The sequence below is a fragment of the Thunnus maccoyii genome, chromosome 4 (genome assembly GCF_910596095.1).
Source record: "Thunnus maccoyii chromosome 4, fThuMac1.1, whole genome shotgun sequence".
In the NCBI taxonomy this organism is placed as follows: Eukaryota; Metazoa; Chordata; class Actinopteri; order Scombriformes; family Scombridae; genus Thunnus; species Thunnus maccoyii.
Genome location: NC_056536.1, coordinates 14,343,683 through 14,370,452, shown reverse-complemented (window position 1 = coordinate 14,370,452; position 26,770 = coordinate 14,343,683). Strand labels below are relative to the sequence as shown.

At 42.0% G+C, this 26,770-nt stretch overlaps 1 protein-coding gene across 5 annotated transcripts in view; it reads left to right on the top strand.

Moving 5' to 3' along the window:
* Window positions 1-26,770, top strand: part of casz1 (castor zinc finger 1) — a 74,982-nt gene that overhangs the window by 28,972 nt on the left and 19,240 nt on the right. For 3 of the 5 annotated variants that reach the window (XM_042410415.1, XM_042410416.1, XM_042410413.1), the window contains exons 2-5: window positions 14,121-14,687; window positions 20,411-21,311; window positions 23,439-23,504; window positions 26,219-26,315. In XM_042410415.1, the coding sequence (XP_042266349.1) occupies window positions 14,121-14,687; window positions 20,411-21,311; window positions 23,439-23,504; window positions 26,219-26,315 (1,631 nt within the window). The remainder of the gene's footprint in view (window positions 1-14,120; window positions 14,688-20,410; window positions 21,312-23,438; window positions 23,505-26,218; window positions 26,316-26,770) is intronic. The other 2 variants (XM_042410417.1, XM_042410414.1) reach the window with 1 other exon arrangement.

Below are 26,770 nucleotides of genomic sequence, written 5' to 3'. Positions count from 1 at the left end.
ATTTGTTTTTTGTGGAAAAATGTGTAGTTTAATTACAGATTCACGTTTGCTCCTATTGTGCACTGAATGGCAGTGATGTGTTTAATTTTAGTGGCATGTTGCTTCCTCAAAAGTTTTGTTGTTGACTTTTTGTGCTATGCCTCATATCACAGTTCCACTTTTTTATATTTTACAGTTATGTTTATGACATTCAATGGTGGAAAGTAACTAAATGCATTTATTCAAGTTCTGCACACCAGTAAAATTTTAGATACTTCAGTGTAAATATATATATATTTTTGTTGTTATATTTACTTAACATTAACATAACATTTCACAGGGAAATATTGTAGTTTTTACTCGTCTACATTTGATTGACATTTTTCTAACTAGTTACTTTGCAGATTAATATTTTACATACGAAATATGATCAGTTCATAAAATATGATGCATTGTTATAGAATACATAACCCAACAGTGTGCGAAGTAGTTAAAATAAGCTTCAACACTAAAATGCTGCTTACGTGATAATGTATCACGTAAATTAATCCAGTTATATAATATGCAATAATATAGCTCTCTGAAATGGGCCGTCCTGCACAAACAGTACTTTTCATTACTTCTGATACTTTACATTTATTTTGCTGATAGTACTTCTGTACTTTCAAAGTACAACTTTTTTTTATGCATGACTTTTACATGTAATAAATTATTTTTACATTGTGGTGTTGATAGTTCTACTTAAGTAAAGGATCTGAATACTTTATCCACCACTAATTACATATTACTTAACTTTATAGCAATTTATTTTTATTCATTATGAAGCCATATTCAAGCTGTTACAGCGATTAAAGGCTACACAAATACACGTAATTTGACTTGATTTGTAAAATTATGATCTAAATACCCTGTTTTCCGCAGGTTAAAAATAGAAATAATTTAAAAGCACCTAAAATCCCTTAACTCTAATGTCAAGTGCAGATGTTTTCAGATCTGACATGAGGTAATTTGCAGTGTTGAGATTGATTGGGCTGTTTAGATACAGATGTTGTGATGGAGAGGTTTGTCATCTGAGGGATTTTCCACTCTGCTGATGTAAACAGTGTCTGTTGTAGAAAGGCTAAAGAGTCCTTTTCTCCCCTTGTGGAGACATGGTTGTGAGAGGAATAATCCTCCTCATGTACAATTAGATTTACTCCTTTTGGTTAAATAAATACTGCGTCTCTGAACATAAACACAGATTTACATGCGGCCCTGTGGGTGTCTGTCTCTAAAACAGCCTACTGCTACAGCCTGGGCCTGATATTTCTTGCCGAGGTCCACGGGAAAAAAAAAAAAAAAGAAAAAAAAAGAAAAAGAAAAGACAGACGACGCAGAAGTTGGCCGGCTCTAACTTCATGACTGCTGTTTATTTGTTTTTATAACAAATGGAACTAGCTTCCTGAGTGAAAGGTGAAGTCAGAATTGAATTTGGCTTGCGTTACTGTGGCGATCTGGCAACCGCTCCCATGTCCCACAGGACTGCTCTGGTTGCTGTGTGCCGGGCGCGTGTGTTTGTTATTTAACTGGTGTGTGTGTGTGTACACTATTGCTCTGCATGCATATTGTGTGCGTGCGTGCGTGTGTGTATGTGTGTGTGTGTGTGTGTGTGTGTGTGTGTGTGTATGTGTGTTTGAGTAGTGGGTGGTGGTAGCAGCATTCACGAGAGAGACATTTTACTAAGCAGACATTTCCCCCTCTGTTTTCACTCTGACCTGGTAGGAGATTGATGACTGAATTGTGGAGTACATGTTAACAGTAACTGGTGATTTATGAAGATACTTAGGGTAAGTGAGGCCGCACAGGCTGGAGGGGAAGAAAAAGATATAGCCTTTTAAGTTAATGCAAAAATATAGCCTTTTTAAGTAATAATTGTTATTACTACTGCAGGGGTTTGGAGAGAGGTCTGAGTTAGAGTTGGATGTGCACAAAGTGAAATGTGAAGCTTTTCCTTTTCCGTTGGCCATGTGCCGTCCTTTGTGTATAGTTTTTTTTTTTTTTTTTTAAACTTTTAACTCCATTCAACCTTGCAAGTTTATTATAAGTACAGGAAGAATTTAAGTAAACTATATATAAGATATTGAGATGGATTCATTCAGATAGCGGAATTAAAATATTTCAATTGAGAAAAACTACTTTTTCCTGGGTAAACCACAGTGGAAAACTTTTCTTGGATGAACCCTTGCACTGCAACAAGTGCACTGTGTGTTTTGGCAGCCCCGCTTAGCCAAAGATCCCTCAGAAAATCCGCATGCAATTTTAGAAGAATCAGATTCTTTCCCTTTTCTTGGCTCATGAATTCCCTTGATATTATACACACGGAGAATCCTCCTCTCTATTCAAATATGAGATTCAATTCACTTGGATGTGATCTATAGCATTTTTAAGGAATAAAGCAATTTTAGGGAATACAGAATAGTGCTTCCCCTGGAAGAGGGATGGCTTTCATTTTTTTTCAAGGCACCTCTTAGACTGAGTGAAATGTTTCCCCTGTTCGCTCAGGGACGACTTTATTTCTTACCAGGGATTTAACACTCACTCAGTCCCCTCATAAATACAGCGTCCCTCAGCCCTTCGCTAGCCATAACTCATGCACTAACTCTCTAGCTAACTAAACTCATATAGCAGAGCCAACACTTGTTTGTCTTTTACCTCAACCTTTCTCTCTCACTCTTCCTCTCTGTCTCTTTTCCTCCTCTGAGCTGATTTATACATGAGAGAATCTTCTCTGACTACTGTCTCACCAGGCTGCTGTGTTGATCTCCTTGGCCCACTCGTGTAGTGGGTTTTAGAAGAAATGTGCATTTGAATATGAGCCAGCATAATCTCCTTGAGGCTATTTAGAGTGAGCCTAATGCTCCAAGAATGAGCGAGAACAACACCGGAGAAAATGCGGACGTCCCTCTCTGCGTGTCACAACACAACTCAGTTCTCCAAAGAACAAAGCACGTGTTTGATTTGCCGATGAAAATCTCTATGTGAGGCAAAGGACATAAAATTCCTGCTTTCAAGGCACCTGTTGAAGTTTTCTTAGAAAATACAAGTCTTTGTGTGCGGTTAGGTTTTATGGCACCTACCTGTGGAATTTTTTACTTTTTAACATGTTATCCCAATGGTACAATAAAGAGCGGAAAAACAGCAGCTGATAAACTTTCAAGGCATTTCACTTTCAGCTGATGAAAGTGCTCAGGTGGGATATTACAGTGTGGTGGAAGCCTTTACTGATCTGGTGCCGATTGGCATTTTGGGAGGAGACGGCCTTTCTGGCGTGGTTCCCGTATTGGTTGTTAACAGCCTGCTGGTACCTTCTGTTCTCTCCGTTCAATCCCACTGGCCCGACACTGACAACTCCTCAAGCATCTGAAGACCCTCTGAAGTCAAAATCGTCCATTTTGATGTCTCATGGTAGCACCCGGCGTTTTGTTGTATTTGCGTCTGAAAACACAGGCCCTGCTTGGAGGAATTACCCTCAGCACTCGTTGTTGTCGGATGGGGGAGGAGGGTATCGTTCCTCTCCCCCCCCCCACACCCCCCATCTCCCTGCTCTCCTTGCTGTCCTTCCCTTCTTTTTGATCTCACCATCAAATCTTCCCCGGTTTTTATGAGTGACGTTTACCCGAGAGCGGCTAGGGAAATGGCTGGCTGAAGAAGACATTTGAGAAAATGCGCCCGAGCAAGCTATCACCTTTGATAAAGCCATAGTTCCAGTGGGAGAAGAAGAAGAAAGCCAAAGAGTAAGAGCATTGTTGGTAATGAAAAATGCCATGCAAGAGGGAGCATCTCTCTGATCCCAGCCTGTTAAACTAACAGTGTATAGTACAACAGATACTGCAGTAGTACATCAAGCATTTCTCTCTTGTACTAAAATGAGTGTTTGACTCAGAGGACAAATCTGGATCTGGGATACCACACCGTGCTTCTTATTGCACATCAGCTGGGCACCAAATAATCTCATAATACAGCTCTCACACACACACACACACACACACACACACACACTGAGTCACACAGGTGCTGCCATCAACACCGGCATACCTTCAGCTGTGTCACCAGTTGCTAAAAGGCTGGCAAGGCACTTGAGAGCGCTGCAAAAAGAGAAATAAATAATGAGGAAGTGGAGGGTAGTTGGAGACACAGAGAGCAAGAAATGTTAGCTTTAGTAATTACTACTTCCATAGAGAAGCAGTGGAGAGGACAGTGAGGCAAGCAAGCGCACGAAGGAGGCCCCGTGTGCAGATAATGAAGGGGTATCATTGTAACTCTGACAGTGTTAATCTTAGAGTGCTCCACAGTGTGTGTGTGTGTGTGTGTGTGCTCTGTGCAGCATTTGTATATACTGTCGGGGTGGATGGAGGTCGTGGTACAGTGCCGTTGACTCTCGCCCCACTAGTACGACCAGCCGGCCCACCTGACAGCGCAGTTTATCCAACTATTTTGACAGTCGCCGCCTCTCACAGCTTCTTAGAAAACATTTATGAAACTCCACAGCCTCTTTCTCATCCTAACAAAGCTCCGGGATCACCTATGAACACCCGAACTTGTCTTCTTCGCAGAAGAAGGAGGAAGAATAGAGTAAAGCACAAAAACGGGGGGAAGAGTAGTCCAACTTTCTTTGTGCCGGGCTTATTCTTTTCTTTTTTTCCCCTCTTTCCATTTGAAGTTGTGAGACACTCATTTAAGCCTCATTGCACACCGACACTCAACACACGAGAAAGTGTTATGAATATGTATCAACACAGCATATGGCAGCAGTAGCGCTGGGACTAGGTGTGTCCAGAAGGTAGAGTGCTGCCGATGCATTATTCTCCATTCAAATTACCACAGTAAGAATGCAGCGGGGAGCTGAGAGGTGTTCACCACCTCTTTAGACGGGGCAGGAGAAGAAGCTGGATCATGCGAAACAGCAGGAGCGGAAGAGCTGTGATGAGCACAGTAGTAGGCCAGCTGAGTTTCCTTGATTTGGTAGATTTTTTCGGCAGGTTCAAACCCAGCACTCGCTGACACAAGCGTGATTAAAAGTGATATTTCTGACACATTAGGATGCGCACGGGAAGTAACCTCCTCTAAAGCGTTCATTATTAGATGCATGACAGACCTGAATATTTATAAAATAGGTTTTAATAATTAATAACAGCAATCTGCTCCCGTAATTCATCAGATTTGCACTTCAACAGAGTATCCGTTTTCACTTTAAAATAATAATAAGAGGAATATTAATGTTGCAGAAATGTAAAACGGGCAGCTGGATACAGCGCAAATAGGCAAGCGCTCCATGTTCACTTCTGAGGCTTTCCTTTAACCTGTCACTTTTCAAACAAAATTACATTTTAAGCCGTCAACACTGCACTGTTTGAAAACCTTCAGTTGTTTGTGCTCAACAATTTAGTGAGTGGCTCCTCACAAATGTGGCAAGTCATGAAGATAAAGATGCAGGAAACAAAGTGGGTTTGGTGTAGAATGCAAAAGTAGTCACTGTGGTTTTATCAAAAGCAAATTTATTTGTTTGAGTCAACTTAGCAGCACTTCCTTTTGTATACTGGGACCCAAAATAGACAGCATTTCGTTTTTTCCTGTAAAGCAGCTTTGCTTGTTTCATCGTTTCATTTTTATTTTTTCCCTCCTCATTGTGACTGTTCTTTTATCACACCTTCAAATTCAGTCACAGCACATTCCTCCTTCTACTGAACTCCCAGAAACAAGAATGTTCCCTTTTTTAGGTGAAAACTGCCACGTTTAGCTCTGCCTCCAGTTCACATTGAACTTTTCGGTAAAGCTCACTATTTTAGTGCTGTCAGTGACGCAGCGGCGTGTTTGTCCTCACTGTGGATCAGTTTTTCCTGAGTGTGTATAAATGCCAGTGTGTGTATCTGACAGCGTGTGTGTCTCAGAGCAAATGACGTGACCTGCAGCCACTAGACAAAGAGGAGCAGAAGGAGAGCACAGAGCACAATGCCCTGCTGTCTACAAATCCTGCTTGCAGGCACACAACACATACATACACCAACTCACACACACACACACACACACACACACACACACACACAGAGTTAATATTGGTAACAGCCACTTAACATATGTGTTTACAGGGTATTGTGCACAGACCTACCCTTCCCCAACCACGTACAGACTCACATACACTTTAAAATGTCATATATCATTCCAACCCCATTGTCACTCCCATCCTGCTTATCAGAAAAGCAAAAGATAACAAACTAAATATCTGGCAGGGGACTCACAGCCACAGGGTCTAAAAAATGCAAATCCCACGAGCAGGAAGACTCATTCTCATCACTTCCTCTCTCAGCTCTACAAAGAAAGTATTTTGATCAAAATTTAATTGTGCTTCATAAGAAGACTGCATTGAACATCTAATGCAGAATGTAATAAAAAGTTACTCAGTGCGCACAAAAAAAAGCCTCAGATTTTTTTTGGAAGCCGTGGGTCATTTTTGGACAGGTAGACAACCTGTCCAGGATGACATTTTAACGGGCACCTGTGATTCATTCTAGCGCATATAAAGTCCAAAAGAGGAAAAGTCTGTCAGGCAGAGCAAATGTTTTAATGGTAGCCAGGGATCGATGTTGTCAGCACAGGCATCCTGTCTGGAAATACATGCTTGTTTGGGTTAATGTCACCTCCTTCTTTCTTTTCAAGGAGAGAGAGAGAAAAGAAAAAGAGCAAAGGGGGGAAAGGTGGGAGGGGGTGGGAGGAGGAGGTCAACGAGATCTGATGCAAACATTCCAAACCGGGATGAATTTAGGGAAATTGCTTGAAAAACATTGACTTGCACTCTCGTTCACAAGGCCCCCGTATCTGAAAAACAAATTTGAAACGTAACCTTGGAAATCAATTAAGAAGTCCCCGGGAGCTTGAGAAAAAAGAAGGATAAGGTCCACCCTTCTCCCCCTCACACCCTCCCCCATCCCCTCCACATGTCTTTTCCTCTCCTCCACTTAGCAGGGACTCGGATCTGCCCATCAGAACACTGCCTTGTGTGAGGAAGCTTTGTCAGTGGGGGCTTTATTTAATTTTTTTAACGGCAGAGTGCCGTATATGCTGTCAAAATGTCTTAAGAGTCTTATTAAAGAAATGCCACAGCTCATTTCCTTGTAATGCAATTCATATGCTGGTGAAAGGGGGCATGTCTAAAGATCTAAACAGCTTTGCTTTTTAGGCTTCACATTAGGGGTTATCTGTGAGGGCTTGTCATTGATTGACATTATCTGGCCTGACAGGGCCTCATATCAAGGTTAACCTCATGGACAAAAGTGCCACCCGCATGGACACACAAACACACTCTCTCACTCACACTTACAGTCAAATAAGGCATGCTCTCCTCAACTTCCTGTTGAGAGGGGTGCTACGTATGTGTGCCGGCTTCATCTGTGTGTGTATGCCAGGTGGAGATTTCCAGACTTAATTGATAACTAATGGAGCGACGTGTGCTGAGTTTACCCTGGAGGATTGACACTGTGTGTGTGTGTGTGTGTGTGTGTGTGTCTGTGTGTGTGTGTGTGTGTGTGTTCTGTGGAGAAATAGAGGGGGGTAGGTGATGGTAAGAGGATGGGGATGACTTACTCAGCAGTGCAACTCCGGATTGTGGTAAATTAAATATGGCCCCAAAGATTATGACATGGAGTGACACACACCAGTCTGGGGGTTCCTGACCTCTTACTGTAGGCTGTTTGCTTCGCAGCAGAAGAAAGTGTGTAACTAACACCCGTACAAGCACAATACACACACTCACACACATCTCCCCCTCTCCCTCCCAACAAGCCACAAAGGCGAAGAGAGATCCCCGTGACCAAAATACAACTGAAGCAGTTAATCTGTACAGATATTAGCTCAAGGGCCCTTGAGAGGTGCACCGCTGAGCCCCTTCTCCACTGTACTACCCACACTGCCTTGCTGCCGCACCAAGCGCAGCAACCATGAGGGAGGGACACAGGGGTCGTCTGCTCATTTACCATGGCGGATGGCTTATCAAATTGCACTCCTGGTGTCTTGAAACTGAACATAGAAGCTGAGCTTCAAAACAAAGCTGCAGGAATAAATTTCCCTTGTTTCAGTTTGTGGAAACATGGGACTGTGTGCATTTGTGTATTTTTTTTTTAAAAGCAAAGTTTTTGCCTCCTGCAACACATACACTCACAAATTAAGTCGTCATCTGGTGCCAGCTGTGAGTCCAGATTTGATGTACAATTTTAACAAGTTAGTCGTGTGTTCTGTGAATAACCCTAAGCAGCAAACTGAATAAAAGTTGGCTGTTTTGGTACGTGGCTGTCAGAATGGTTCTTGTCACTCATGTCAGATTGCTTTTTTTTCTCCCTTAGACCATTTTAGGCTGCTTGTCCTCTGTTCTGGAAAATACCATAATTACCCTGTTTGTGATGAAGCCAGAGGGCGTATTTGTCCTTAGATTTCAACTTTCCTGCCTGATTGCCCTCAAGTTCAACGTCTTTCCTCTTCCGCCTGCACTTGAAATATACATTGTTTTCTTCAGCCATTGTCCTGTGCAGTCAGTGTGTGTGTTACTGGGGGCGTTTTGCGTCCGCCTTTGTCCTGCAGCGTCTTGTTTGTGTTTTGCGGTGATGTGACGGGAGCGTGGCACTTGGCTGAGGGCTTGTGTTTGATAACAGCCCTTGGACGGCGCAGAAGTGAAATAGTCCAAACGGGTCCTTCAAGGTCGGCACCCCCAGAAAGACAGCACACAATGTGCAAGGTCACATTCTAGACTAAAAGCAATAAGTGCTTTATTGATAGAAAAAAAAACAACAACAACAAGCAGGCAGATGTGCAACCAACTGATTAATAATAAAATAGATTTGTGAGAGAGAGGGACAGGGGGAGGGTAGGGGGCAGGGGAGAGAAGACAGCTACGTCCTCACTGTATGTCCGCATGTCTGTGTACTGTATGTGCCTGCCTGCCTGCACGCATGTACAGATTGTTACAGAGCGAAACATTGATCCTGTAGTGGAACCTAAAAAAAAATCCATTAGAAATCCAGTTGTTAAAAAAAGAACAAAATGTGACAGATAGGTGCTGGTGGCAGTTTCCCGGTTGTACAGTCTTTCTCTTCATGCCTGAATCATTTCCTATCATCACTTCAGTTTGTGTGATGTGTAAAGTACAGTGTGAAAGTACAGTTTAAAAGAAGATCAAAAGCAACTCACTTCTCCTGTTTTGACAGTAATCTACGTATACAGTATATCTCATCAGTATCATGTTTTATGACAGAGACAACAGTCACCACAGGTTCCTTTTTTCCATTCAGTCCCTTTATGAACAATGTGCCTTTTGTGCTGCGCCTACTGTGCTATTATCTTTTTATGAAAATAAGCAGAGGGTATTGGACTGTCGTCATCTTTTATGTGCCTTTATCGTTCCTTCTCTCGTGCTCTCTTTTTCTCTCTCTTCCCCAACATGGCAAACCTGCCAAGTGAGTAGAGCTCCAAAGTGGATCAGTCAGTGGCAGATTTAGATTTGAGGTGGGGAACACTAAGTCCCAGTGCCAGCCAAACCTGTTTCTTCAGGAAGACTCTGAGGGACAGGAGGGTTGGGAGATTTCCATATGCTCTGCCACCCCCTTCCCCTCAGTGAATACCTACAGTAGTAATCTCCCCCCCACCCTTCTTGCTCCTCGGTACTGTATACCCGCCTTTACAGCCCCCTTTCTGAATCCCCTCTCTGCATAAACTTCTCTGATGTGCCCACCCCCAAACCCTCATCTATCAACTAGTTGGCAATGGCATTGTTTTTAATCATCAGAACCTCAAAATTATTATTATCGCTTCTGATGCGGCAATTAAAACTTCAGGTCAGAGGCACAACGAGCGGTGATCAGCAGCCGAGCTGAGAAGTTTTAATTAGACGATCAGAACCATTAATGCACAAAAAAAAGGTGTGCGCTGGGAAATTAACGGGAACGTCTTAATCAGGGTTAGCGACTCCGAAGAGGAGTCAAGTGAACAGAGAGCAAAAAACAAATCATTTCCGCACCACTGGGACAAAACTCAATTAAATATGCATGCGGAAAAATGGAAATTTCTCAGCAACGGCTTCACCGACTGTTGGAAAACTGTGGCAAAATCTCACGGCGGGGTCGGCGACCTGCTTATTGTTATTCTTGTGTAATAAAAATGAGAAAGGGGCCAGATGCTGGGGTCTGGGTGTCGTGGCGTAGTTGTCCATCAGTGGCTTTCCGCTTGACTTCTTTGCGGCTGCTACAACCTCTCTACCATGCAGGGGGAGAGAGAGAAAGAGAGAGAAGAGAAAAACATTCTCTTCCTGCAAGCCGTAAATTTGCAAAAATAAAAACATGGTAATTTTTAAGTGTGTCTGTGTCTATGTTTACCTGTGTGGCTCAGTGATTTCCCTAAAACACATATGCACGCATACTCTCTCACACATACAACTCCCTCAAGAGCCAGAGACACAAAAGGTTGACTGAGCTACACACAGGGAGCTGCAGCCTTGTTGATTAATCTGCCAAAGTTTCATAAAGTTGTAAGCTTTTTTAAAGCGCTAGAGCAACTCTCGGTTACATATTGTAAAATAATCCTGTGCTGAACAGACATCTCCCGGACCCTGTTTGTATTAATTAACTCGAGATATTGCGGGGGGTTTGTCCCTGTGTCAGTCATGTTGAAACTCAGCAGGAATCTACAACAAGCCCTGTACCTGTGTTTGATTAGGTGAAGAGATAAGCCTCAGTTTAAACAGGTAATATCTACCTCTCTTATACACAGACCCTCCTGTGTGATCGCTCCATACAAACTAACAACACTGCAGGGAGTCGGCGTGTTTATGGCGCAGCGCTTCATTCTGAATGAACAATAAAGGCGAGTTATTCAATTTTGTCGTACATGTGACTTTACATCTTACATAAGATGAGTACACGAGCGTTTTGGACGCACATAAGCTGCGTCGTCTTGTATGTCAGAAAGAAGTAAAGCTGTGACCCTGCCAGTCACAACCATTGTTAACTCCCACATCCTTAACCTGAAGGAGCCTTGATTACAGTCTGTGCACGTTCACAGAAATAATGCACTTCCAACAGCGTTATTAGGATTTGAAACACCACTTGATTGGGCGTGATATTATTCTGGCACACAAACAGAGACTCTGCATCAAAAACCAACAAGACCTGTGGGGCTCAGAGCTGTGGAAGTGTAAGTTTGCCAATGCAGAGGGCTCGACTTGAACACAACTTGTGTCATCCGGCTCTGAGAAGAAACAGGGCCTGAAGGAACTTCGATGCGCTTCTTTTTGACTGAAGATGAAAAAGAACCTGACCTAGTCCAAATGTATTTAGAATAGTTTCCGAACTTTTTCCTCGGGTTTTGGCCTTATACAGACAGTATATGGCGCTCCTTTGTAGCCCTGCACTGTTTCCAGTAAAAATAGTGTCACAGTTAACATAAGCAGTTGGAAAAATTAGTTTCAGCTGTTGTGTTCAAATTCAATCCTGCCTCTTTTTTTCCAACTCCCAGTGCTTACTGAGGTGTCTTCTCCTTGACAATTAGCACACCAGGCTAAAACAGACTGTAAATAATGTCCGATCCATGTGACAGCGTTGTTTTTCTTTCTGATATTCATTAATAAGGCAGAATGCTTACTGGACTCTCTGGGAGGTGGGGGAGTTAGTCCCAGAGGGAAAAGTTGTTCTTTCATGTAGGTCCCCTTAGATTTTATATCATTGTACGCTATCATGCACACAAACGACTTGAGGTAAACAGCTTAGTGTTACCATAGCAATCCCTATTGTAAGCAACGGCAAAAAGCTGCTGTGGACAGAAACCCTCAGCATAAATAATAGTTTAGACAGCTTCCATAAACCATCGAACCATAGCATGTTCCTCCTCAGGGGCAGCTCACAATATTAAATTTGTTTTAAAGTACGCTTTACTTTTAAAGAAAGGAAACATTGAATATATGCTTAAGATGTCTGATAAAACAGTTAGAGGCCTGCTTAGATACTCAACCGGTAGCACTTGGTCCTCTACTCACGCTCCTCATTGTTAACAGAAAATCACACATAAATACTCACTAATGGAAAGAAACAACTGTGTAGGGGTCATTTCCTACAAGGAGCTTGAGATTGCAATGCAAAGGAAATCGGTAGTTAAAGCATGAAATACTGAACACAGTAAACAGAAAAAATGACCTCCACTGCAACACCCAAATGACCTCAATCTTCCTTGGGGGGGTGTTTCTGAAAAAAAAACTTGAAAATTTATGTCTTCCACCTCCTAATAGTTTTTCCAGCTGATTTTTTTTCCCAAAATTGCTGTCCTCTAAAAGGTGACCCTTTCACCCCGGCCTGCAATTGTCTAACACTAAATTGTAGCGTAATGTGCTGCTGATATATGGCCCCCCTCAAAACTACATAATTCCTGAAGTCATTGTTTCAGAGAGGAAGCCTGCAATGTAAATACAGTAACTGAGAAAGCATGTGTGGGGAGCACGGGGGTGCATTGTCTGGCGACGGAGTGATCTGTAAACTCCTTCAAATTGTATATCCTCTAATGATTCCATAGCTTTGCAAAAGAAAATGAAAACAGGATTTTATGTTGCATCGATGTGATTTACATAATGCCGGCAATGGCTCACACATGATTGTGCTTGGCTTTATGGCTGAGGGGAAAATGAAGAGGCTTGTGCTCATTGTTATAGAAAGTGAATTGAGTCTTTAAGATAGAACTTTGTAACCTCTGATATCACACATTTTTCTCCACTGAAATGGTGTGTCCGTACCTCAGGATAGCGTATTATCTTAACCACTGAGTTAAGATGGAGATTCAGGACAACTTCACAAGGAGAATTATCTTCACTGTGGCGTGGTGGTTAAATGTTTTCACTAAGCCATAACCGACAAAGCTTTACATACAACTGAATAAAAAAGACGTAACACAAGTCAACAAGTTTGTCCTCATTCTTGTTGATTCTACCACTTTCCTTTTAATATCATAAAAGCTTTAGTACTCATAGTCACCACCTGCTTGCTTTTTAAAAGTTATTTACAACTTGATAATGATCTGGCCTTGATTTTGAGTCTGGAAAATGCCGCTGGAAGGTGAACTTTGGTGGCTCTGGAAATAAAGTGAAAGGTAACAGAGTGCAGTTTCTGCCCTAAAAAGGCAGCTCTGGATATGGAATGCCACAGGCAGCTGTTCCTGCCTCATCACAGGACATGTTATAAAGATAGCCCCACTTGGGTTGAAATAATGCCACCCATTCCTGCCCCAAAGCACACTCTATCATGCTCTATTGTTCAGAGGGGCCGCACCAAGGAAAAATGCAGAGACTGTGCAGTATGTCAAGTAAAGTGTGAAGTAAAGATATGTAAAACACGGTGACTACAACATGTTTTTGCACGATGTACCCCGTGTTACCCTGTCTCGGTTGGATCACCAGTAAAAAAAACGGTAGAGGGTAGAAAGAGAGTAGATGGATGGTGCATTTTTTCCTCTTTAATAAAGTGAAATAAGCAGCCTCCACAAAAACAGTTATGAGTCTAATCCCACTGAATAGCCAACATGAGAACGCGGCTCCAAAAAGCTCAAAAGTGCTCAGCATTTTCACTCTACATCCTGACAGCTTTAATGCTGTGCAGCCCCCCACTCAGTGGCAGGACCACAGCCTCTTGAGGTGAGAGTGAAGATAACATTTCACAGTGTCTCTATAGCGCTGTCATGTGAAGGATTATGTAGCAGTGTATGTGCTGCTTGTACTGTAGTAGGGGGTCTGATACCTATCTGCCTGTGGTTTCAGCTGCCGGTGCTTTTTTCTCCTTTTTTTTTTTTTCCACTACTGTTAAACTCTGAGCTGACCGTGGAGGTGTGACTTAGAAAGATATGTACAGTATCTCTCCGTGTCCTTCCAGTCTTGTGCTGTTATTGTTAAGTGCTTTTGGATGTTATTAATAGCAGCAGTCACCATTGTTCTGTCAGTTTGTTTTTCCATTGTGATCTTTAAAATCAGTACAAGTTAATGACACTGAAAAGCTGCTTCAAATGTTGTTTCTGTTGATACTGGAAGCATGCTGGTCCGCAGCTTTGACTAATCTTATATATTTTTTCTTTGTTCTTGTTTCCATCAGCTGAAAGGAGTTTATGCACTGAAACGACCTCAGGAAAATCCAAGATGGCCGCCAAAAGGAAAGGTGGCCTAAAACTCAATGCTATCTGTGCCAAGCTGAGCCGCCAGGTGGTGTTCGACAGCAGCTCCCAGAACGCAGAGGGAGACCAGAGTGTAGCAGAAAATAGTGAGCGTGGCAGTTCCCACTACGATGACAATGAGACCAACTTCCCCGAGAGCCTGAGCCTAAGTCAGAGCCTAGAGGAGGACCAGAAGAGACGCGAGGCCATCGAGAAGTGGGTCAACGGCGAGTACGGTGATGAGCCGCCAGCTCCTGAGTGCGGGGATGAGCAGGAGCACGAACTCAAAGTCAGCAATGACGAAGATGGCCCTCCTGAGGGCGTGTACATGGTACAGCCCAAAGGCTGCAGTGATGATGAAGACAATGCAGAGGAGGCAGAGCCCTTGGCAGGGTCTCAGGATGGCAGTTACCATGACGACAAAGAAGTAGAAGACAGGCCTTCAAAAACTGACACCTACATGCCGGCAAGCGAGGCCCAGAGTCGCCAAGCACCTTTCTCTTCTCCAGGTATATTTCGACTCGCTATCCGCCAATAAATTTCCTTATGACGTCTCGGCATTACTGATTTATACATGCTCATCTTAAACCAACACTACCTTTGCCCTTTAAAACATTCCACTTCATAGTATTAAGGGGCAAAGGCTTAGATAGAAGGCGGGTGACATTGCCACATCCACATAAGCTTAAGTGTGCCCATTATTGGAAAGAGACGCTCTAGAGTTACATTATGAATAGCCAGTGACATTATTACCCTAAAGACAGATTCAACTGGCAGGCCATGGGGGGAAAACAGGAACTTGTCAGTGTGTGGTTAACTGTACGTAGAAATTCATAAATGGAGTAGGCTTACAACATAAGGCAGTTTATGCACTCTCCCAGCAGCTGCGGGCCAAGAGCGCATGGCAGGGCCAGGCTAAGCTTCATATTACACCCAGGATTACATATTGAGTCTTTGATTTTTCCCTAAGCTCACTAAACTTAGCCACCGCTTCAAGCTCCTCTATTACATGGAGTCGTAGTCTTGCAGTGGAGGAGTGTGTTTCTGGCAAACACTCTTTTTTTCACAGTTGTCAAATCCAAGAGATCAGTTGTCAAATAAAGTCAGAATAGGGAAAGTTATTATCTTCTCACAAACTGCAGTGGCCCCAGTTGTTAGCAGACATGAACATATTTTAATAAATGCATTAAAACTATGTGCTCTTGTAAATGACTCATAATAACCCCTGTTTAATTGTGACATGATGTTCCCTCAGTATAATTCACTGATTATCAAATAGATAAAGCTGGCAGAGATTTTCAGCAGCCATTCTGAAGTAGCACAAGAGTGTGTTAACAGCACAAACAATCTTTTCAGAATGTACAGTTTACGGTCGTACACTTTGTGACCCTTGAAACTAGAAGCGTACCGACTATAGGAGAGATTGGCCTTTTTATAGCAGAAGTTAAAACACAGAGCTGTAAATAGGAGGAAAAAAACAGAACTCGGTTATATGAATAGATAAAGCCTGTTACACAGACACCCAGAGAAAAAAAAACGGCAATTTGAAGGTGAGACCGGTTGTTGCGGTACAAAAACAAGTTTTGTTTTGTGCTTGCTCACCTCAGTATAACAGTTTTTTGGCCTTTCATCTAGGTTTAGGTATATACCTCAGAGTCATGTACACATGCTTTTTTTTGTCGTCATTTTTTTTTTTTTTTTTTTTTTTTGTTTTCCCCAAGTATACAGCAGTACTTTTGGCCACACAGAGAGCTGGGGGCAGGGGCTTCTGAGAAAGTGAAGCAGGTTTCATTTCAGAGACAAATGAAAAAGGCTTTGTGGTTTAAATTAGTCATTTTGTGTTTATTTCATGACCATAAAAAAAGCCTGTCTGTAAATATGTATTTCTGTTGTGCAGCAGGCCTACACCTTTCCCTCCACTGGCTCCCTTTACTACTTTACATCTCACAACAAAGCCAGAATGTTTGAAGACAGCGGGGAGAGCATACTGCATCAGTTGTAAATCTTGTCTTTGGAGTGTTTTTTTTTTTTTTCAGAGTTGCTCTTTGTTGATTGTAACTAGGGCATCTATATTGCCATGTTTCTGCTCAGCTCACAATTAAAACATTTTTCCTCTCTCTCTCTCTTTCTCTCTCTCTCTCTCTCTCTCTCTCTCTCTCTCTCTCTCTCTCGCCGCTGTCTTTCAAAGGCTGATGCGGAGTGCACATAATTATGCATATAAACATAGTGGCTTAATTATCTCTCACAACATCAGTGACAATGTAATTAACAAACATTGCAAGATCAATGAGAGAAACTGCGACCTTCAAAACATTTAACTCCTCACATTGAGGCATCGTGCGGATTTCCTATCAGTGCAAAACCCCAGAATACTTTTCCTAGATAATTTAGATGTCGCATTAGAGCCCTCATAAGCCAGTCAATGGAAAAACCAATGAATAAAAGCTATGAAAGCAATGACAGAGATGCTCATAGCGATGGATCAAACAGGCTTGACCATGACTTCCATTTGCAATTCTGGGTTCACTGTAAAAGGTTATTGTTCATTTCAAGCTGTTTCAAAGCCCTCTCTATTTACTGCCTGTTAATTAACTAACCAAACAGCGAGGAAGTTTGAAGCTCCGTACAGTTTTGTGTGTGTTAAATTAGTCCAAACAAATGCATATGTCATTTATTCAAAGCTTTATTAGGATACCACTGTCCATTCAAACAAAACACACTTAAACTAATTCAATAAGATGAACACAAATTGCTTTATAAAACTCTATTTAAATGATTGTACCATATAAAAAAAAATCCACTATTCAAAACTTTCTCTGACTGAACTCACCTCACATTATTATGTACATTGTGCATATGGTGGTTCAAAACTGACACCCTTTAGAGGGTATTCAAACTCTAGATTAGTCCATATATAGCCATTCGCGTGCACCTTTATCATCAGCGACACCTCTGCCTCTCAGTCCTGCGAGCAGAGAAGCTATGCCACACTGATGGCCATGTTTGGTCAGCCAAGAGGAGATATAATGCCCATCTGTTATCATATCTGGAAAGGGGAAAATGTGGCCTAATTGCCTCAAATATAGACAAGGCAGGTCTGTGTCGTGTTGGTTTTTGCTGGCCTGAAGTGTCAAGATTAGGAAGATTTTCCAGTGACACCAGAGAGAGTAAAGAGGGTTATGTCAGACGTGTTAGGGAACAGGAGAAAAAGAGGTTTATTTATTTATTTTATTTTTTGAAGGGATCGGGTAGTGGGACCAATCGTACTTTAACTCATTCGCCAGCCGTGGTTTCCCACCTGGTGTCACACAGAGGCAGGCAGATAGGACTTGAATAGAAAAGTCCTTTACATAGTGTTTTAGAAAGCTTATCTCCTGACGGTCCCAGTCATAATCCTTTCAAGTCCATACATTTGCCTTTCATTGATAGCATGTCACATGGCTTCGCTGATAAATAAAGACACTTTTCCAATTTTTTTTTTTCTTTTTGGAGAAGGTGATAATAATACCATAAGCAAATAGAATATGAAAAAAGGGATGTCAGTGCTCCCGTGACAGAAACCGCTTGTCTCTCTGCAGCAATTAGAAATGAAATCTGCCTCAAAACTTATAGATGTTTTCTCTAATATGAGAACTACTCCAAAGACATGAAGCTACTCAAAGTCGCTACATAATCAACGTAACTGACAACATTTATATAAATTATTATAATTATTTTTTAAATTTTGCATTTAGAAATTTGGAGATATGATTTCCATCCAAAGACGTCTATTATAATTTGTCCTTTTTAAATATCACCCCTCGCTCAGTAAAGTCTAGTGCCCTTTTCAGTTTCATTTTCTGGTGTGGGCGGGTCTGCCCTAACTTTAGTGCTATATGATATTCCGTGACCTGAGATGCCCTTATAAATACAGTATCAGTAAAATCTAGCCAAGCACTAAGGTTATCGACACCTAAATCAAATGAGAAGAATGTTTAGCCAAATGTGTATATGTGTTAAATGATATTTCAAATGTTCAGATGTCGTTCTTGTGATCTTATGCCAAGTGCTATTATCACAACGGCTAAAATAAAAAACGAAAAGGGAATCAGTACCAAGAAAGTATAGAAAAACAGAATTCTAGTATAGTTTGTAGTGTGTCACTCTGTGGTTTCAGTACATGTGGAAACATGGTAGATTTGATAAAATAATCTGTGGCAAACATGCAGGTATTTCCTCTCCATTTCTCTTAAATTTTTCATGCCCTTTCGATCCACCAGATACTCTTTCATACTGATCCACCGCGCAGAGGAGCAACCCCAAAGCAGTGAATGGAAATTTAGGGGATTATTTTACATGCTACACAGGAGATGTGAAAAGCAGGGCGCAGCGACTGATTTAGCAATAACTGAGAAATCTGAGACAAGAGCAGAAATATTTGTGTATTAATTACCCGGGTGGTAGGTGGTATTACCTCTGGCCAGCTCATGTGTTGCTGATGAAAAAAGCAATAAAACACATTTTAAAAAAAAGCTTTAGACGCTGATCCTGTGACTGTACTAATGATGATTTAAGAGGGCCAAAAGTTTTACATGCCTCGGGTGAAATTATTATCTGGTGCATTACCAGCATGCTTGTATTCTGAGATTCTGCCTAACATGCAAACTGACGCAAGAAGAGATTTTTGGAATTAAAACACAACTGTCCTCCCTCTCTCTTTTTCTCTTTGTGTCTCTCTCTCACCCTTCCTCTGCACTTTTTTCCTCTCCGCTCATGCTCTTCTTCTTTATGCAGAGTCCCTCCACTGCTTTCAGGCAAAACCATTTTTCCCTTTTCCCCACTCTCTGACCCCTTGCGCTAACCTGGATGAAAGTTAATGGGCCAGAATTAATCTCCACGTAATGCAATTAAACTATACATTGACTATATGTTGTCCATGTCCTTGGGGAAGTTGTCCAATTTAATGGACTCTTAAAATGAAAGTGATGTTTCTGTTCACAAATGTGTAAAAAGATTAATTTCACTTTTGAAGGTGACACAATTATCATATTTTCAAATACTTTACACCAAGACTCAAAGGGGATTTTATGAATACTCAACATGACATATTCAGCAGATAATTCAAATTTGATCATTTTCATATCTTTCAGCATCAGTCATTTAAAACAGGGAAATTTGCCGATAATGCTCCTTCATTTCCAAGAAGGTGTATAAATAGATTTTCTTTCTAAAGCTTCACTTGTACATTTATATTATAGTGTCAAATATGTTGTTGATCTCTTAATGTAGTTACTAAGATTTTGTGCTCTTATGAGTGGAATATTCATGTAAAATATTGACCACTACAGCTTATCTCAAACTTAATTTTGATAGCATAACATGAGCTGAGAAAAATGAGAAAAAAGTTTGTTTATTCAGTTGGCCCTTGGTGCATTCACCCGCAGATTCTGCAGGACTGACTTATAGTGCAACCAAAACAGGAAGAGCATTGCCTCAGACTGCTTGTTTGTAGACACCTAAATACAGAGAAATGTACAGATGTTGTTGTAGCTTGCTGTGCAGAAACACTTTTCCTGTTGTTAAATTCACTTTTTTACTGTCTGAAATCAAGAGGATAACAGCATCACATCAGTTATATTTGATATTCAGAAAATAGATACACTTTACCATGTTGCATAATGTAAAAGATGTAGTTCTCTTAGTTAGCAGTCTTCCAGTATGAAAGTAACAGTGTATTTGCCAAAACATTGAGGTGAGAGCGTTGTTTCATTAATTGAGCCGACAAAATATAGTCTACACTTGTAACACAAAGCTACTTTGCCAGATTAATCCATTTGTAACTAGAGTAATTGCTGCCAAATAAAAACCTTAATTATCGCACATACAGTAGACCATCCATCCACTACAAAGCATAGTGACAGTGTAACACTTGTCAAAGGAGCATCATTCAACATGAAGTGAGAAAACCATTTGGTAAACTGATTGAGTGACCTGAATTTGGCTACTGATTAACACGTCTTGAGCAAAGGCTAAAGTTGGTTTCAGTTTCACTACTGTAATTAAAAAACAAATGTACTAATATAAATAACTATGTGCTGTTTAGCAAGTAAAGACTTTGTTACATTGATTTCAGTCAGCACCAATGAAGGACTCTGTTTGCTAAAGTTTAAAATCATTATGTTTTAAAAGGAGGAATCTGAAAGCAGTTATAACAATCCTACCTCTTACATATGAGCTCTCTACTCTTTTTCAGGAGAAGCATCTGCCCTGCGAGACTATGCAGCCAACACCATGAATGAGTTTTTGGGAATGTTCGGATATGATGACCAGCAGGTAAGGGATGAGCTGACCAAGAAGATCAGCTTTGAGAAGCTCAAAGCCGCTACCTCAGACCCCTCATCCCTCAGCAGTGAGGAGGCTTCACGGCGTGCCCGCTTCTCCAAGTACGAAGAGTACATCCGCAAGCTAAAAGCCGGTGAGACCCTACCTTGGCCCATGCATGCTTCCCCACCCAAACCAGATGACCTCAACTCAAAACTGGCCCAAGAGAAGAATGCTACCATGCTCCAGAATTCTGGGTGCCTCCCAGGGTCCGAGGCACGGATCTACCCCCCCAGCCTGGATCACAAACAGCCAGGAGGACCTCAGCTGGGCACTCCACAGCCATCCAATCCCTCTCACATCCAGAATATGGCGTCCAGAGCCTCCAAGTATGACTTCTTTATCCAGAAGCTGAAGATGGGTGAGAGTCTACAGCAGCAGAATGGTAATGCTTACAAGCGACCCTCCAAGTATGACCTGGAGAACGTCAAGTTTCTGCACCTGTTCAAGCCTGGTGAGGGCAACCCTGACATGGGTGGTGCCATTGCCTTTAAGACTGGCAAAGTCGGCCGCCCTTCGAAGTATGACATTAGAACAATTCAGAAGCTGATGCCAGGAAATTCCGAGGCTTCACTGATGCCCAATGTCCTCGCTACAGCACCAGGGAATCCTGGAGCTCCCGGTGTCCCTACCGTAGGTGCAGCTGGGGCCAGCATCGCCCCGGGGCTTACGATGGACCAGGCGGGTAACATTAGCTTCAACACCTCTGACTACCTGAAGTCCAGCTTTTCCAAGACTGACTCCATCACCACTGGCACTGTGTCCTCCGTTAAGTAAGTCTGCCTCATATGAAACTATAAAGAACTCAGAGAGTTCATACCTCTGCTAAGGTTACACAATGCTTTTAATTTGTTTTGATACTTTTTTTTTAATAGAAATAGAGAATGCTGATTTTTTTTGGAATTTATGAATGTTAGTGCTTTGTACAAGAAGCAATTGTGCGAAATTTTAAGTAAGTCAGACTAATGACCAGTGAGTTATGGCCATTTAAATTTATCTTTAATCTCGCAGAGCTGATATGGTACTTTGTCAAATAGGCTGTGCCCTCAAAAGGCAATGTGTCATAGGTAAACAGTATGAAATATCAAAGAACTATGCAGATTTTAAATTTTCAAATTTGTTTTACATTATAATTATAGGTGGATGATGAAATAAGTGAGTGAGTATTGAGTGAAAAAGTAAAGTACAAATGCTATCTGCACTAAAAAATAATAATCTATTATTCCTTTGCCCATTACTGAACTTCCCACTAAATTTAATTGAAATCTGTGAAGTCGGTTTTGAGATATCCAAAGCCTCCTCAGTGGAGTTAACAATAAAGTGATAAAATATTCAGAAGTTGAGGGGAAGAAAAGACAGCATGTAGCTTCTTTAAGCGTCCTCTCTCTTATTGGTAATAAGTGTGCACTTATTGACGCAAATTTAAAAATCAGCTAATAAATCATATAACAATTCATTAAAATTCCAATTTAAAGTTTACTGGTGGATTGAAAAGATTCCAAGCTCAGAGGTCTGTCTTCTTAACACTGATAGTCTCTCAGTGGAACACCTTGGAGCTAATGTGAAGCTCACATACACTTAACTGCTACTATGAGTCAGTTAGCCTAAAGCAAAGGTAATTGCTACCTCCACAGCAGCCAACAGGAATGTAGTGTGAAATAGCGCATAGCGCCCAATAGATCCACAACATGATGAGTTGCGAAGGCACATGAAGTGTTTACTCGCTGTAGCACTCCGTGGAGACTGATTTAGCACAGTCATCGCAAAGTGAGTGACTTCTTTCGTTTGGCTAGGGTGTAACAACTCTCTCTTTAATTACTTTGGAGCCATGACTAACCTCCCGGCGAGTCACAGGGGCCGACTCAACACTGCCTGATGAGTGCACTTTAAAGGAAGCAAACGAGGGGTTTGGGGAGCTAGCCTACAGTCGCGTGCACTACCAGTAGGAAACAGCTCCCAGAGTCTGTTTGATTGGTTTTGACCTTGTCTCTAGTTAGTCAAGACCTATCAAAGACACTGTTCAAGAGCCCTCAGGCACTTCTCCCTCAGGCTTTGGCCTTTGTCAGGTTGGGGCTCAGAGGAGCTGCAAGCTTGGCTAACTGACCCAGTCTGGTGCTTGTATACAGGGATGACGGGGGGGTGGGGGGGTAGGAGGGTGGCTAGGGAGAATGTCTGGCAGCGCATCCTCCCCTCTGGGCCAGATTAACCTCAGGTCATCCCCCGTGTGGAGCTGCTCACATGGAGCTAAATGCCATTGCTGAGAGGGAGCAAGTAGAACCAATACTGTATTATGACTGTCACTCTACAAACAGTAGTGCTATCAGCTTCGTGAAGGGAATCACATCACAGGTGACAAAAAGCACACAGCATTGCTCAGCACACTTCTATATGACAAATCCTTCTTGATTTCCTGTTTTGACCTGAATCTGATTGAGTGGAAACTGGCACTAAGTTGATCCATGTGCCTTTAAAGCAGCGGTGTAGTCTCACATCTTTGACTGAGCTGAGTCCAGACTGATTGGAGACAAACTGACATCAGCATTAGAGCCAAGGCCCTTAGAGATGATCAGAAAAGACCTTTTCAGAGCTTTTCTTCCACATCCCCATTATCCAGTTTTGCATACGAGCACTCACCAAAATACCCCCATAAAAGATTAATGTCCTTTTGCTCCTGCATTTTGCCTTCCATTGGTTGGGAGACCATGCATCAAAGTGTGCTCCTTCTATCTCTGATTCATACGGCACATGAAAATGCTGTTATGCCACAAGAAAATGTATATTGATAGTCCAAAGTTTGGGAGCGGCTTGTAAGTAAATATTGTGTCAGTTTGTTTTTATTAACAACAGGCAGCCCAACCTCACCATTAATCCTGTCTCCTTTGTGTTTGCTGTTGCATTAGGAATGGCCTGCCACCAGATAAACCCGCCAGCGACGACATCAACCTCTACCAGAAATATATTGCCAGGTATGCAAATCCCTCAATGTGCTACACCAATGAAAAAATATACCCAAAACACAGACTAACCTTTTTTTTTTTTTATCCACTGATGGTGTGTTTTATTCAGTGATGTAACTAGATTGTAGACTGCTATGAGGATGTTCAGTGCGCAGTGAATTAATTAAGAAAAGACTCCAATTTATGTGGTGAGAGGAAGTAGAAGGATGAGGGGTAATGAAAGAGAAATGGTTTGATGGTAGCTTACTGTAACTGTTTGAATAAAAGCTCTCGGTGCGTATAGCACTAAAACACTGAGGAGAACATACGTCTGCATCGCTGCGCGGTGACTGACACACGGAGGATATGAGCTTAGGAAGGGCTCTTCTCGAGTTCTGCCGTTTATTGTTGGACACATGAAGAACTGAGTGATCTAAAAAGTCAGTCACTCACACCAACAGAGACAAAAACATCAGGGGAGGGGAGGTATCTTGCGTTTCAATGGACACAGAACAATGTCCCCCATTCTGGATTCATTTTGAGCCGACACTAGAAGGTGATTATCACTTGTTTGTTTATTCAGTTTAAAAAGAAAGAAAAACAGCATTTGAAAAGCCAAAGTGGCTTTGGCGTTAATGATTACTTCTCCAAGCCATAACATGAAGGGCACAAATCAAAGCCTTGGCACTGACAGACACACACACACACATACACACATACACACACATCCTCTTCTGCACACACACACACACACACACACACACACACACACACAAAACCTCTTCCTTGGACTGATTACATTTTGCAAGAAGATTTAATTAAGGAATTTTTAATGAGGCTTCTGCTGGCACTGCCAAGAACTGTTTTGATATTTGCGCTGCATAATGCATAAAATTTGTCTAAACATCTCGGCAGTTGATGCACGGGGAGGCTGCAGATAAGCCCAGATACAGTTTCAATTTCCGTGTTGAGGTTGGGAAAAAAAGAGAAAGGGAAGAAGAGGAGGGAGGAAAAAAAATGGAAAAGGAGGGCTCATAAAAAGGGCAAATGTAGCACCAAGAGGGGAGGTAGAAGCGGGGGAGGGTCCTCTTTGGAGCTCGGGCTAATGAGTGCACACTAATACTAAAAACCAGCTTTGTAAACGTGTTTGCACCCAATCCTTGTGAAAAGAGAGAAAAAAAAAGTTCTTCATCTCCTCAACACACTACAGTTTGATGTTTAAAAGAGCTACCCTGGTAGTGTTTAGTTGCAGTTTTCACTCTTTAAATGCTTTCATGCACCCACTATTGCCGCGGCACTTTGATCTGTGTATCTCTATTGTAACTGGAGATGCGCTGCAATCTCTGTATCGTGGCGATATTAATATTTAATCTGCTGCTGAATAGCAGCGGCCCATTAGGCCCCCTGACGCGGCAAGTGGGAATTGTCCAGAGGCAAAGTGATACAGCTGGGCAATGAGCAGAGGGGTGGGCTACAGTCTCAGGGGGCTGGGGGGCTGGGGGGCGGGGGGGGGGGCTTTGTGTGCTCATAAGTGTAAATGTGTGAGTGCGTGTGTGTGTATGTATGTGAAAGGAGAGTATAGAAATCACTAATGGTTGGGACATATGTTGGCTTTATTGTGGGCACGCACGTAGTTCAACTTTTGGTTTTGTCTTTTTTAAAAGAGCCATCAAACCTTCCCAAAGCCCCCCTCTACATACATCCCCATTTACCAGACACACACACACACACGTTCACTCACTCACACAACCAACTTAAAAAGAGTAGTGGATATGCCGTTCAATTAGCTTAATGAACTCAGCAAAGTGATCTGTAAATGCAGCTCTGGGATAATCCTAACAAGGAAAAAACAGAAAGAGAGATGGAAAAAATATTACTTAGCCCCCTTTTCCCCCTCTCCTCTGCACTACCAGATGGAGTTCTTGGCAGCAGCAATGCAAATGTTTATTTGTGTGTTTTCACTGGTAATTGGAGGATTTTAACAGTCATCATCGTCAGGCTTATAATCACCACCGTAAAAGTGACTGTACTGTAGCAAGCAGCAGCCTTTTTTTTTTTAACTAGCACCAGGCTAAAATCTGGTTTTTGGACTCCAGATGAGAGCGTGACAGGGTTTGGAGTGGAGACTAGACAGAGCTGTTCCCTACATCTCAAGATACCTAACCCTTTTCCTCACAGAGTAAAACTACGGTTAACCCGAGAGAACTGTGCATTGATTTGACAAGGATTTTCACAGCGTTGAGAAATAAAGTAGTCACGGGGTTCCCGATCCTTGAGTGAGTGAGTGATTGTGTGTGTATGTGTGTCATAGGAAAGGGTTTCAGTGTAATAAGTGTCTCTTACGGCTGCTTTGGAAATAAATGGAGATGATTTGGCTGAAATTGGTGTGACAGACGGGTAAATTGTTGCAGCAGTGTGGAAAGCAGAAGTCAGTTTGAAGGTGTGAGCTTTGTGACTCTGAAGGTGAGATGAGCATAATGCCTTTGAAAACTCCCTCACTGGTTTTATTTTACCCTGTTCTTGGAATTTCAAATAATTTCTTCACTAATCGTTCTTGATTTGCTGTTGATTATTTTTGAACCCCACTGGCGTCTTTCTGAGCTGCTTTATCATTCAGCTTTTTCATCCCTGTGACTGTTCTCTGTGCGATAAGCTCTGATGTGTTCTGGATGTTGTTTTATTCACTGTTTTGTGTGGGGCTTAAAATGTTTAACTGTTGAAATGTCATGCAACTTGGTTTTCAGGTTCTCTGGGAGTCAACACTGTGGACACGTGCACTGTGCCTACCAGTACAGAGAGCACTACCACTGCATGGACCCTGAGTGTAACTACCAGGTGAGCGTGAGTACTTTATCAATTTTTTGAGCATCACCCGAATACATCTCAAATGTTTTCTCCTGTATTCTGCAAACTTTCATATAACCTGAGTGCCTCAAAGTTCATATTCTCACACAATGAGGAGAATAAGACAAAGGTAAATTTGATGCTTCAGTCTCCAAGAGCTTGTTCCTTCATAACAAGGAGGGGTTACAGAAGGTGGCTTGAAGCTAAGCATCTTCTGTTTTTTTCAGGACATGATAAAGGGGACGTGGTGTTCCTAGGATAGACAAACAATAACGTGTCATCTTTTCATTAGTGGTCACACCCAGTCAAAGTTTACGCAGATGAAAAGTTTATTCTGCCAAACAGGCTATGGGTGTTAACACCCATTCAGTTTGCAGACACAGTTGGTCTTTGACAGTTGGCCTTTTATTACAAGGGTTAATTGTAGATATGTTTGAAATATGGCTCTTTTT